Source organism: Protopterus annectens, chromosome 10.part0, assembly GCF_019279795.1.
Source record: "Protopterus annectens isolate FY-2018-M chromosome 10.part0, PAN1.0, whole genome shotgun sequence".
In the NCBI taxonomy this organism is placed as follows: Eukaryota; Metazoa; Chordata; order Ceratodontiformes; family Protopteridae; genus Protopterus; species Protopterus annectens.
The window spans coordinates 989,743,958-989,757,938 of NC_056744.1; the positions used below are offsets into that span (position 1 = coordinate 989,743,958).

Consider the following 13,981-nt stretch of genomic DNA (forward strand, 5'->3'; position numbering starts at 1 on the left):
AGACAGAAATGTGCAGTAAAATGGCAGCCTCTGAAAATTTTGGTTTACAGCACAATGACAGCCTCTGAAAAGTTTGGTTTACAGCACGAGTGTCACTCAAGATTGCTTACAAAATTAGGACCTTCCAAGTTTTCCCAAAACACTATGGTGGCAAGTGTTTCACCCCCTTTTGAAAACAGCAGTTACAGAGGCTTGGTTTAAGGCTGCTGAATGCACCCTGGCCATACCAGTTTATAATGTCTTCCACACATTTACACCACAAACTGGAAGTGTGAGAACTAAATGAGGTAGAGTATCAACATTCATCAAAGATAAATACACCTCTAGAGTTGTTAAACAAAATGATTCCCTTGAACTACTCCAGGTCCAATCAACTGTAGGTAAAACCTCTCTCCCAGTTTTTGCCAGTTATAGGACCCTCTCCATGAACCAGGATACCCACACTGCATAGTTGGATCTACTTGAATCACTCAAAATACAACCAAATACTCTAGTTTTAGGTGACCTTTAACTACCCATCCACAGACTGGGAAATTTATATGTGTGCTAACACACTTGCCCAAAGTTGCTTGGAATTAACTTCAGTGCCCTGAACCAGTTGGTTGACACCCCCACAAGGGGGCCAAACATTCTGGATCTGGTGCTTACTAACATGGGTGACCATTGAACCAACCCATGTGTGTGTCCCTCCCTAGTTGAGGTCTGATTATAAATCAGTCTTATTAGAAGTAACAATAACATCTGACCACCATTAGCAGCAACTAGACTAAAAACCTTCTCCAAAGCTAATTACAACCTAATACATGATGGCATTAATAGCTTCACAGCCCCTGCCCTCACCGATGGCATGGACACCTATACTTGGATTTACACCAATGCCCTGTATAAGCATCTGTACAAATGTATTCACTCATCTGTACCTGATAGGATCCAAACAAGATCCTGAAGAAAGGACAAGCCTGCCCGGTGGACATCCAGCATTAACAGGTTATACAATAAGAGAAAAAAATGGCTAAACCAAGAGCAGGAAGGAATGGTCTCTGAATTGGAAACATTTCATCCTCGGCTTAAACAAGCAAATAAGACAGCTTGTAAGGCATTCTAAAGCTAACTATAAATCCAAATTAGCCTCTTTCATAAAGGATAACCATAAGGCCTTCTTTAGTTACATCAGAAACCTTAAAGGAAAAACCCAGCTCTGCACAGAACTGGATGTTAATGGCAACACAGATACTGAACCCACAGAAACAGCCAACCTGCTAGCTAATAGGTTCACTGAAAACATCTCCCCCTGTCCCCACCAGATATACCCCAAAGCATCCATACCACCTACCCTCCATCTAGTATCTCCACGCAGCAGGTTGTAAATGCTCTCTCCAAAGACAAAAACACAACTTCTCTGGGATCTGATAACATCCCAGGCTGCTTTCTAAATGGACTAAAACAGGAACTAGCTACAATGCTGGGTACTCTGTTTAACCACAGTCTAAACACTGGTTTTGTACCTGCTGAATAGAAAACAGCAACCGTCAACCCGTTACATAAAGGAAGCACCTCCATAGACCCTGGGAACTATAGAACTATAAGCCTGATCAGCCTAATCTGCAAGGCTATGGAAATAATAATCATGGACTTTATCGACAAAGATATAGTAGACCTCCAAATGCTTGATCCAACACAGTTTGGCTTCCTTAAAGGGAGATCCTGTCTCTTGAACTTGGTGGACTTCTTTGAGACAGTCACCAAGGCCTTGGATGAAGGCAAATTCATGCATACAGCCTACTTTGAACTGACCAAGGCCTTTGACACTAAGCCCCATTCAGGCATCATTGATAAACTCACCCATTTGGAGATCAACCCATATATTTTCAGGTGGGGTGCAAACTGGCTCACCGATAGAATGCATACAGTCAAAATAGGTGACTCTACCTTCACCAGCAGACTCGCAACCAATGGTGTTCCACAGGGATCGGTGCAAGGCTCCTATTGCTTGGAATCTACTTCTCAGATGTACAGGCTAAATCAAAATGCTGATGGCTGACAAAGTTTGCTGATGATTTGAAACTGGGAGCAGTCATTGAGTCCCCAAATGATGCCAACATCCTACAAGAGGGACTTACACAGACAACCGACTGGTGCCAAAGTCATGAGCTTAAACTCAATGCAAAAAATGCATTATCCTCCCCTTCAACAATGGCAACATTCCTGCAGATTACCACATTAATAACAACACCTTAAGCATGCAATCAGTGGTGAAAGATTTGGGCATACAGGTTGACAGCATCCTTTCCTTTGACCACCACTTCTCTACAGTGGTAAGAAAGACTTTCTACATTGCCCGCCTCATAAGTAAGAGGATTGCATCCAGAACAAAAGAGGTTATAATCCCCCTGTACTCCACACTCATCAGGCCAATAATAGAGTACAATGCTTTTCTTTGGTATGTACCTTACCAGGCACCTGCAGTAACTGGAAAGACCTGAAAGGTTTCTTAGGAAAAAAAAAATTCAGAGTCTTCAGCATATGTCATATGTTGACAGAATGAAATCACTGTCACTATACCCTGTGTCTTACGGACTACTCAGAGGTAATCTCTGCCTTGCATATAAAGCAATCTCAGATCCTGCTCTAATGGAAATGATGCACATTCTTAAATCAAATGGTATAATATGCACTCACACTAGGGAACTCAACCTAGTATGTGACATCAACAGGACTTGCTGGAAAGACATGTCTCACAGAGGTTACCTCTCTTCTGGAAATAACTTGGAATTCAGGTGAAGCAGAGCCCCCTTGCTGACCCTATTTAAGTGTAATTTGGATGATTGGATGGGAAACCACAAATTCACCCTGGAACTTTCATCTGTATCCTTCTTGGAGAGGGTCTGTAGTTGTTGATTTAGTTCTGTTTAATACCTTGATATTCTTGGAAACAGGGGTTGTACTTGACTAGGCTTGTAAGGGCCCTAGGGCCATTAGCCTAGTAAGGTGCTATGATCCTATGATCCTATGATGTCATTTTGTCATGTTTATTCGTGCATTACTATTGCTGCTGAATAATGTTCACTATGTTTTGTTTCATTTCAGTAAAGCATAGTTTATTTTAACTACACTTCCCAACTACACTCTCCTTACCTTTCTGCATTATCTTCATATAGCTATTCTTTCACAAGCTTGTCCTCCATTCCCTTGCCTCAACTATCTCTTTTTTTACAGTTTCCTGAAACATTACAATAGAAAATGTAACCCTCCTGTTGAAAACTGCATCCTCTGAAAACCGTAGTTAACAGCATGAGCATCACCCAAGATTGCTTACAAAATGAAGACCTTCGACGTGTACGTCTTCCCCTATAAAATTGCAGCATTTTGCTGGTTTTAACTTGTGGCATGCACACTTACTGGGTTGCATGTAGGTAAGCCCCCTCATCTCCTTGTACCCAGTGATCACTTTAGTAACTCTTACCTATTTACAAAGTAGCTAACTCATTTTACTGGCTGTTGATTTCTGAAACTAAGAAAAAAACATAGTAATCTGCAGCACAGAAACCTTGTGCCTGACAAAATGTTGACTCAGTTGTTTATTTGCTAAACTTAAAAAGTCTGGCACTGACCTGCGGCTAGGCACTCAGACAGATTATTTCCAGCTGTTCAGTCTGCTTCTCGTAGCCCAACCTGCTCTCTATACTAAAAACATATCCTCTCAACATCCTTTTTCAAACAAATCCATTTCAACCTACTAATTGCAGCTTTACATCTTTCTTCTACATCTACCTTCACCCAGACTTCCTCTTCTCATACTCACTCACCCACCCCTACTATGCTTCTCATTTTATCTTCACTCCTCTGCTTCTACTATTCTCTCACCTGTCCTTCTACCAAACCAATCTAAGCTTACATCTAACTCTCACCCACCCTCTCACTGACTCTGAAATACTCCAGTACTTCTCAGAAACACACTGTCTAATTCATCCATCCAAACCACTCTTGCTAAAGATCAAATTAGTGTTAAACCATACACACCCTCTAAAAAACAGGCACAAATACTACACCTACATCACTAAGACAGCCACCCTAATATCGACTACCAAAAATGTATTCGTATCAAGAGATATTCCCCCAACCAAGGTCCCCACTCATCTGCCTCCTACAACAGCTTCACCTCTCCTCCAACTTCCCGTCACTCCAATTCCTCCTCCAAATACTTCACCTCATACTCTTTGAACATCCATAGCATAATCAACAAAGTTAGTAAATTCCACTCATGGATTGTTCACTACTCCCCTGAATTAATGACTCTCTCTGAAACTTGGCTTAAACCCCATATCACTGACAATGGAATTCTTCTCCCTGGATATAATGTCTTCTGTTTGGATAGGGTACACAAGAAACTCTATCTCTATGTTGAACTGGATACTAGTATCCCATCCCAACCTATTCCATAACCCCAAAACTCTACCAAATTCTTTAAATGACCACTTTCCCACATGCATTCCAACATACTCCCTTCAACAAAATAGACCTCACAAATTCATTGAATGTCACAGTTTCTCTAACTTCACCCATGAAGAGTTTAACAACAGACTCACAACTATCAACTGGACCTTCCTTTTCCAACTACCCCTTGATGATGCTGTATTTAAATTCAACCACATTTTTCTAGATATTCTCAACTCCCTTGCTCCCCTTAGAAAAATAAGAGTAAAGTCCCTCTTGCACCTTGACTCTCTCAAAATACTTGATATTTAATGCACAAAAGAGACAATTCTTGGAAATGCTGTCAAAGGGAAAAATCCCCTGCTCACCTCCAAAACTGCAAAGACCTCTGCACCCTTACAAAAAACATGCAAACTAAGATAAGAAAAAAACTACTACCTTAAGACTCAAACTAATCATCACAAGAATCCAAAACTTTTCTGGAACACCATTAATAAGATCCTGCATCCAGCTACCCCCAGTACACCTAACCCCTTCCCAAACAACTCTCCTTTCGAAACAACCAGGACTATAAACTCATTGACTCCATCAGCAAACTAAAACAGACTAATCTCACCTCCAACCTTTCTACCCCACTCCCCGGCCATAAAAACACCTTCACACTCAAACTTGTTCCCACTGCTTATATAAGATCTGTCCTTAATAATCTAAAGCCATTCTCTCCCTCAGTAGATAACTTACCACCCCCCTTTCTAATGTTTGATGCCAACTCAATAGCCTTCCCTATTTCCATCCCAGTCAACCAATCTATTCAAGAATTCACTGTCACCTCTATCTGGAAAAAAAATATTCACTCTTCTAATCCACAGGTGAGGACACTCCACTGACCTTTCAAACTACAGGCCCACAGCTATCTTGTCCCCCTCTCTAAATTACTAGAAAAATGTATACATAAGCAGCTTCTTGATTATCTTCTGCAGGAAAATCTGCTCACCCCTACCCAACATGGCTTCTACCCTAAACACAGCACAACTGTTGCTCTAATTTCCTTCATAAAAACTATTTCTCCAGCTAGAGACAACAATAATCTTGTTTCCTGCCTATTTCTAGACCTTTTCAGAGCCTTTGACAATGTTTCTTACTCAAAACTTCTTTTCAAGCTGTCCTATCTTAGCCTCTCTAACCCCAGTCTTAAATGGTTCTCTAACTATCTCTCCAACAGACAGCAGTCTGTCAAATGGCTCTTCTCCTTCTTTCCTGTCCTGCCAGTCAGTACAGGAGTACCTCAGGTCTGCATTCTCATACCATTGCTATTTAACATCTTCACTAACTGTCTGCACACTTCCTGCACTAACTCCTCTCTCATACAATATGCAGATGATTCAAATATCATCTCCACCTCTGACAACCTCTCCCAATTACACACTCTAACCCAAACCTCCTTCATCTCTACTGAAACTCAGTTAACTGACAACCAGCTCATACTTAATCCCAAGAAAATCAAACTTGTCTTGTTCATCCCGAAATCACTTTCTTATCACAAATCCTCTTTTACCATCACATCGCTTAACAACACCGATATTAATGTTGAAACACACAACAAAGTATTGGGTACTATCATTGACAACCAGCTTAAATGTTATCTACACATCCATAACTGTATAAAAAAGACTCATCAGAAACTGGGCTTGCTCTATCACCACAAACAGTTTCTCGCCAGTGACTCTAGAATCTCTTTTGCCTGAGCCTACCTTCTACACACTCTTCTCTATGCCTTTCTAATCAAAAATCACCTGCAATCCTCTTTAAAGACCAAGCTTGAACCCACTTATAACAAAATTGCTGATTCACCTCAAATCAGCCCTACAACACCCACCACTGCCTCTGTCTCAAATCTCTAAACTGGCTTGAATTCTTCCATCAGCTCCTACTACCTCAACTGCTCTTTATACACTCTATCCTCTAGAAACATACCTTTTCTAACCCATTTCATCATTTATCTCCTTATATTTTCCTAAGTGTCTTCTCTGGAGCTCTGAGTGGTTCCTGTTAGAAATCTGTAAGCCCAAAAGAATAGGCCATCCTCTATATAGTTGCAATGCTGCCTTGGCATGGAATAAACTCACTCTGTCCATCAGAACTACTTCCATTACTCAGAACTTCAAAAAAAACCTTAAAAGTACACTACTAGAATCATGGACCTGCTTTAGCCTTAGCCCAACCTAACTCCACATTTCTTTGTCTTTTTCATTTCCTCTACCATCCACCCTATGCTGCCCATACATGTTTAGCTTGTCGCTATGTTCTACTCTGATGACCCTTCATTGTTGCCTTTGAATTGCTCTCATCCACTCGACTTGACCGTAGCTTTTTTTTGTATAGTATACATTCTAGTGCCAAGCTCAGAGCCCTGTCCTTCCTGAATTATATCTGGAAATCTACATATGACTATGACAACCTCCACTGCCTCCTGCATCTAATACCCCACTGCTTACTGCATCATATAAATTATATATTGTATTTGTGATTTTATTTTTGGTATCTGCTATTACCTTTGTACTTGAGTATTCAATTATAATTGTAATTTTTCTCTAAATTTATGTCTTGCTATGTATTATTTTGTATTCTATGCGGAACTTTTCTCCATGGGCCTCTGCTGAAAATGGGCTCTTGCTCAAGTCAGACATATCCAGTTAACAAATGTCAAATAACTAAATAACTCTAGACTGCCTATGCTATGTCATAAACAAATCGTTTTACAATGCTCATATTTAGTTTTAGTAAAAAGTTACCTGAATTGCTGTTAACCCATGGGATGTCTACTTCAGTCATGGGATTTAAAAAAAAACAACTTCTGGCAGTACCTTGAAAATATGAAACAAATCTCTCCTTGGGAATCTATCTGGCAAAGAGTAAAGTGAAAGCTCACTAAACCAACCTGAGAAAGGGACTCAAATGTCTTGTAGCTTACATAGGCTGGCACTTTGTCTTGAACTGGAATATGAGTTTAGGCAACCAGCTGCTGCATCTTACTTGAACACATTATTAAAGTTCAAGTGAGGTGAATGTGGCTGCTGTGGGAAGGAAATGGGGAGGTGGGAGTGTAGACTAGAGTTTCAGGCAGCAATTAGGAAAGACGTTTAGATTAAGGGAACAGGAGGTGGGGTTAGAGTTAGGGAGTAGGCAAGGAGTTTTGGGATTAGGTATTGGAATTAGCAGGAGTTTAGGGTTAAAGAACCACAGGTGATTTTGGGGTTTAGGGAGTGGAAGGGAAATTTAGGGTTAGAGAGCAATTGGGTAGATTAGACGTAAAGAGTGATTAGAAAGTTTGGATTTATAAAAGACTAATTTTTTTATAAAATAAAATTTCCACTGTGTAATTCCTCAAGTCTCTTGTATTAGAGGCACATGGGATATATGCAAATGACCCTTAAGGACATCAGGTGTTTCAGCCATATGACAATTCTGAATGTCCATGACTTTTTTCTTTTTAAGTCATTTAATGGACACATTTAGGCCAATAAAACCCCACTAGCTATGGCCATGCATGTTTCAGCCTTGTTATGGCCTCATCAGCACAGCACAAGTGGACTGTTTGACTAAGCATTAGAAACACAGGGCTGTTATAAGCAGCTGATGTCTATTACCATTAGGGTTTCTGCAAAATATCCCAACTAACAAACTAAAACAATGAGTAAAAAGGTCACACAGAGAAAACAATCAGTAAAAATGAATGGAAAATTCTAGCCAAGCTAGAATTTCCACTGTGTGATTCCTCAAACCTCTTGTATTAGAGGCACATAGGATATATGCAAATGACCCTTAAGAACATTAGGTGTTTCAGCTATATGGAGATTTTGAATGCCCATGCTTTTTTTTCTTTTTAAGTCATTTAATGCTTAGTCAAACAGTCCACTTTTGCTTTGCTGATGAGGCCATAACAAGGCCAAAATATGCATGGCCACAACTAGTGGAGTTTGGTTTTATTGGCCTGAATTTGTCTAGTAAACAACTTAAAAAGAAAAAAAAAGTCATGAGCATTCAGAATTGCCATATAGCTGAAAAACCTAATTTTCTTAAGGGTCATTTGCATATATCCCATGTGCCTCTAATACAAGAGGTCTGAGGAATCACGCAGAGGAAATTCTAGCTTGACTAGAATTTTCTTTTAGTTTTTACTGATTGTTTTTTTCTGTGTGACCTTTTCATTCATTGGTTTGGAGTTTAGATTTATGAAAGGGGACTGGTATTTTATGTCTAGGGAGTGATTGGGAATTTTAGGGTTAGAGAGGAGGAGGAGTTTCAGGACTGGGGAGCAAAGACAGGTTAGGAACAGGTGGGATTTTTCGGTAAAGAGTAAGGGCTCCGGTAGGGTTATACAGTTTATAAAGTTGTGGTGTTGGGAGGGCTAAGTACTTTACTATTGAGCTAGTGAGAGTTAGAGCACTCACCTTTTAGAGCAAGTGGTAACAAGCATGTCTCAACCTACAGTCATGTGAGCACTTGTAATAGACCCCAGCTGACCAGTGTGGAAACTATTTTTATTTACAGTATTAGTATTGGTTCAGTTTACAAGTACTTTATTCACTTAGTGTTTAAGACTTAACACATAAATAAAAATATACTGAAATGCATTGTTATTTAAAAAATTACACATACATTTTGCTTTACTATCAATCATGTTTTTTTTTGTTTTTTAAGCACTTTTCCAAATAGTTCCTATACATAAATATGCGTAAATGTAAGCATGAAATCTGCATCTTCAGCTTCTGTAAAGAAATGAACCAAAAGAACAAATAAAATGTTTGAGCTTGAAAGGATTTTCACTGAAAAAGGACAAAATAATAGTCAATTCCCTTTCATCAACTGAATACATTGAAAATATCTGATAGTGTATTTGTAAAAGAACATCAGTTTGTTCAATTATTTAGTTTTCAACTCACCTATGTCACTTGCATCCACATTCAGCTGTGTTGTACTTTTGAAATTTTGTGACATGCCTAAAGTTGCATTTTCCACAGTGTGCAGAAGCTTTGTAATGCTTGTTTTCCTTTCTCTTTCTGGAATCTTATTCCAAACTGTAATTTCATCCTCTTTAAGAAAATTGTTCACTGTGTCAACAAAAACCTGTCAACATGAAAATGCGTCTTTCAGAATTTCAATAAAAGGCAAAAGTAATTTTTAAGAAAATATTGGCCCAAGTTTGAAAGTGTAAATGTGTTTTTGCAGTCTGACAGACATAACCACTTACATTAATGGTAGTATTAACCAGTGTTTCTCTGTCAGGTACTGAGTCATTTACAGCACTCAAGAATGGAAGATGTTGTGACATAATATCTACATATGAAATCACATCCACTGGTGTTAGAGTTTCAGTAGTTTTATTTTTTACTGACTGTAAAAATTCCAGAGGCTTCTTTGTACTTATCTGAAAGGCAGAAAAAAGACAAGGTTATTTTATACACAGAAATATTTTTCCAGCCAAATGACTTAACAGATGTCCAGGTATATTGCCATAAGTAGGTATAAAAGAAAAAACATCATCAATCATGCATGGTAAATTTTTCAGTAGAATTAAACGTTTTATTTGTAGGAATGTTTCACATTAAAATGGATGTTTATGTAAATTAGAAAATCTTACCTATAATTCGAGAGTATTAATTGACGAACTGTATAAATATAGCAAACACATCTCAGTGAGCTTTAATTGTGAGGAGGGTCATTGTCTTAACTACAGTACTCAGACTTCATTACAGGTTTTAAATACTCAAAACGCTAAGGATTATGGACTAAGAAGAGTCATGCAAGTTCAGAAAAAAACAGGTTATTTTAAAGTATGGATTGGATAATATCTTGTGTCACAAAGTAATAACAAAAATATATATATATATATATATATATATATATATATATATATATATATATAATATTAGGATATCTGAGATTTTGCAGGTTTTTCAGGCAAGAGGTTTATGCCACCTGCATATGTTGTACCCGATTAGTAATGTCAGTTATTGGTTTAGCCTGAGTGCATCTCAAGAAAGTTAGAAGACCCTCTGCTAGAGATTACATTCCAGAAATGATATGCAAATTCATAACATGATACTCATATATTTAGATTAGATCTCTCAGCTATCTCTGTTTTAGAGGAATATTTTTTAAGGCCTTATTTACCCCTGTACAGCATGCTCTTTTTTTCAGACACGGTTTCTGCCTTCACAGAGTTTTCTGAATCTCACTCATCGGATGCTATTTTTGAAAATGTCAAGTACACAGAAAATCACACTGCATACTAGTGGCAAAAACAATTTAAAGAAAGAGGATGCAATTTCTGCAATTCCTTTTTCTGAAGCAAAAAATAAATTAGTTTGTTCAGTAGAATTTTGCAATACAGTTTAATAACATTTACCACTGCCCCTTAGATAATGTGCTTATATTTTCTAGCATTTTATCTGTTTTTATACATGGTTCTGAGTGGTGTCAGACTTTACTGGAGGCACAAGGAATTATGTGCTATTTGGTATTCACACTTATACTAATTGATTTTCCAGGTTTTTAGTTGGATTATTTGTTTATTTTTATATTTATTTTTCAAGCGCATTGTTTTTTTTATTTTCAGTGTCTGCAGTTTGAGAGGTATGGTTTATACTACCATTCTCCTAAGATGAAGAAAGCCTTTTATTTCAGACAGGTTTTAAAAAATATAAAACTTAGGTCTGTCCCACAACATAACAGTATAATTATCACTGACTAATACTTGTTGTCTCTCTACAAGTAGACGGTAAATGTAGTTACACATACAGTCTATAAACTTTTATCTTTAGCTTGGTTTTCACTTATAAAGCAGTTAGAAATATTTTGGCATGAGAAGCAATGCTTATAATGTGATTTTGCTTCTTCAGTGATATGCAAAGTCTACCAGGGTCTAACTTAATTATACATTGCTACATATATTTATGTTGAACACAGTGGCACAAATAAAATAAAAACTGTCACAGCTTTGAGGAAAAAATACTAGAGTTTCTTTAACTACTACAAGTTTAAATGAGATCATGTTTTAACTGCATTATTCCTGCATGCTACCTACGATATTTAGAGATAGCCCAAATTATAAAAAAAATCATTAGAGTACATATTATGAAGAATTTCTTAACTGTGCACATTGTTGTAATGAAAAATACTGACATTTAAATATTTACAGGATCTGTGAGCTATTCAAGAGACTGTTTTGCATAAATATTAAATCTGGATTAAATGTGGCATTTTAATAAATGTGCTATGGTGTTAATAAAACATTTTTTAATTTATGTGCTTTTACTTAAAATGTGGCAGATTGGACATTTGGTAAGGGATCAGGATCTTTTGTAGATGATGACTATTGTGCATAAACTAGATAAATGAAAGCAGCTTTCTTTTCCTAAAGTCAGGTAATCTAGCAGAATGAAAATGAAATACCCTGCAGTATTTAGGTTTCTATCCCCACTGGAACCATTCCATTCTTAGAGAAAGGGAAGATTTTTGAGAAGCTAGACTCTTTCCTTGGATCTAAAATATCATGGAAAGGGGAAAATGGCAATGACCCTAGATCGAATACACCTGGTAGTTTATATAGCTATTCAGGCCATCAGCAGGGATCTATAACTCTTCTCTTTGTTAAGGCAATAGCTGAAGAACCCTGAAGACCTGGCCTTCTCACCACAAATTGTCATTTCTGTCCATTCCTGAAAACAGTTAAAATTCCAATATACATTTTTTATTTAATAAATACAAGTGACACACTATGATTCACTTTATACATAGTAACTATTTTATGAAGGAAAGAAATTATCTTTTTAAACATAAAGTTTGAAAAAATTCATTCTTCATTGATAAGTATATATATATATATATATATATATATATATATATATATATATATATATATATAGAACATTATAAACTAGGCCTACAGTGTTCTTAGAACCATATCTTTTCAATTCAGGAGAATTAAGTCTGTTCCTGTTCAGAAACAGGTTTTAATACATATTAAATCTGCTCAGTGATTATTTAAATGGACAACTAATTTGCTTTATCCTTTTTGTTAAGAGAGCAGTTATCTTGTAGATTGAAAAAAAATCACCTTACTTAAATATAATTATTTTATAAGTCACCATAATGAATTAGACTTGATGCTACCTATTTATGTTAGGACCAAAACTAATAAACAGCCTGTCACTCTTTTTTGTTTACTGTAATTTTTACTGAAAAATCTTTAAACACAAAACTACAATTTTATTACAGATTAAATACTTATGGAGGATTTACATACACATAAAGGCTGTTGTTCTATTAAACTGCATTGAATGACATATCAGAAAGTTGTCTTTAAGTTGCAAATATACACTGTGACAAGTGCTTCAAACATGTAAATACATAATTTTTTTATTTAACATGCAGAAAAATATGAATGTCTGAATCTCCAGAATTGGCAGTTCTGGTGTTATTAAGCACCTTCCTTGAACTTTATTAATAAATAACATTTATGATTTTAGGGGCTCCTTTATCCAGGAAAAGACAGTTTCCTTTATCCAGGAAAAGACAGAGCATTTCAGAGAGTGACTCAAAAGGGAATGGCCTAAATTGGTTTGAAACTTTTAGCACCTCCTGGTATCATCATCTACTCACACAAAATTCAGAATTCTACTTACAATATTTCTCTTGGCTTCTGCTAGTAAGTATATATCCTTACATGCTACGACCTAAAACTAAAATATAACAGAAAAAATTGCACTGAACCAAGGTGCACTCGAACTGATAGTTTATTGCAGATAAAAGTAAGCAATTTCGTATAGGATAATACCTGTACTTCTTCAGACAATAGAAAAGACAATGCTATGGAACATTCTTTAAATACAGCCTCCCAAGATGCAACCCCTAATTAAATTGCATCATATGATTAATTAAATAATTGTCTAAAATGTACCAATATAGGCAAAATGCGATTAAATATGAAAAACACTGCAATAAATATATGAATATTATACAATATAAATATATGAATATATTAGTTTAAAACCACTCTAATTAAATGTATAACAATAATTATATAAAAATATGTAAATGTTTAAAAAGGTTGTGTCAGTAAGAATGTAAACAAGTACTTATTCGAGTGCACCTTGGTTCAGTGCCATTTTTCTGTTTATTTCCCAGTTTGTTTGTGTTTTTCCAGTGAATGAAACTAAAATATAACTAAAATAATATGGCTTTAGTAGCTATTATTTATTTATTCTTTATTCTTTATTCATTATTTAACAAAGGACCACCAACCACTAAAAAGCTTAGCATCTGTACTTTGCCCCTACCCTACATACCCACAAACCACTTCTTACTTTTCTTATTTCTATTAGCTGGATTGCATTTACATTACAACTCAACAACCCCTCCCACTTTACCCAACCTACAACCAGTTAAACCACATCCAGCCCTCCATCACTGTCTGAACAGTATACACTTCACTAAGGGAACACTCACATCATAATCAGCAAGCTATTCAGACTGCTTCAATTCA

At 36.7% G+C, this 13,981-nt stretch overlaps 1 protein-coding gene across 1 annotated transcript in view; it reads right to left on the reverse strand.

Annotated features, from left to right (window-relative positions):
* Positions 1–13,981, reverse strand: part of ADGRL4 (adhesion G protein-coupled receptor L4) — a 707,438-nt gene that overhangs the window by 285,787 nt on the left and 407,670 nt on the right. The window contains exons 5-6 of the mRNA XM_044085751.1: positions 9,686–9,862; positions 9,378–9,561 (exon numbers count right to left, since the gene is read on the reverse strand). Coding sequence (XP_043941686.1) covers positions 9,378–9,561; positions 9,686–9,862 — 361 coding nt within the window. The remainder of the gene's footprint in view (positions 1–9,377; positions 9,562–9,685; positions 9,863–13,981) is intronic.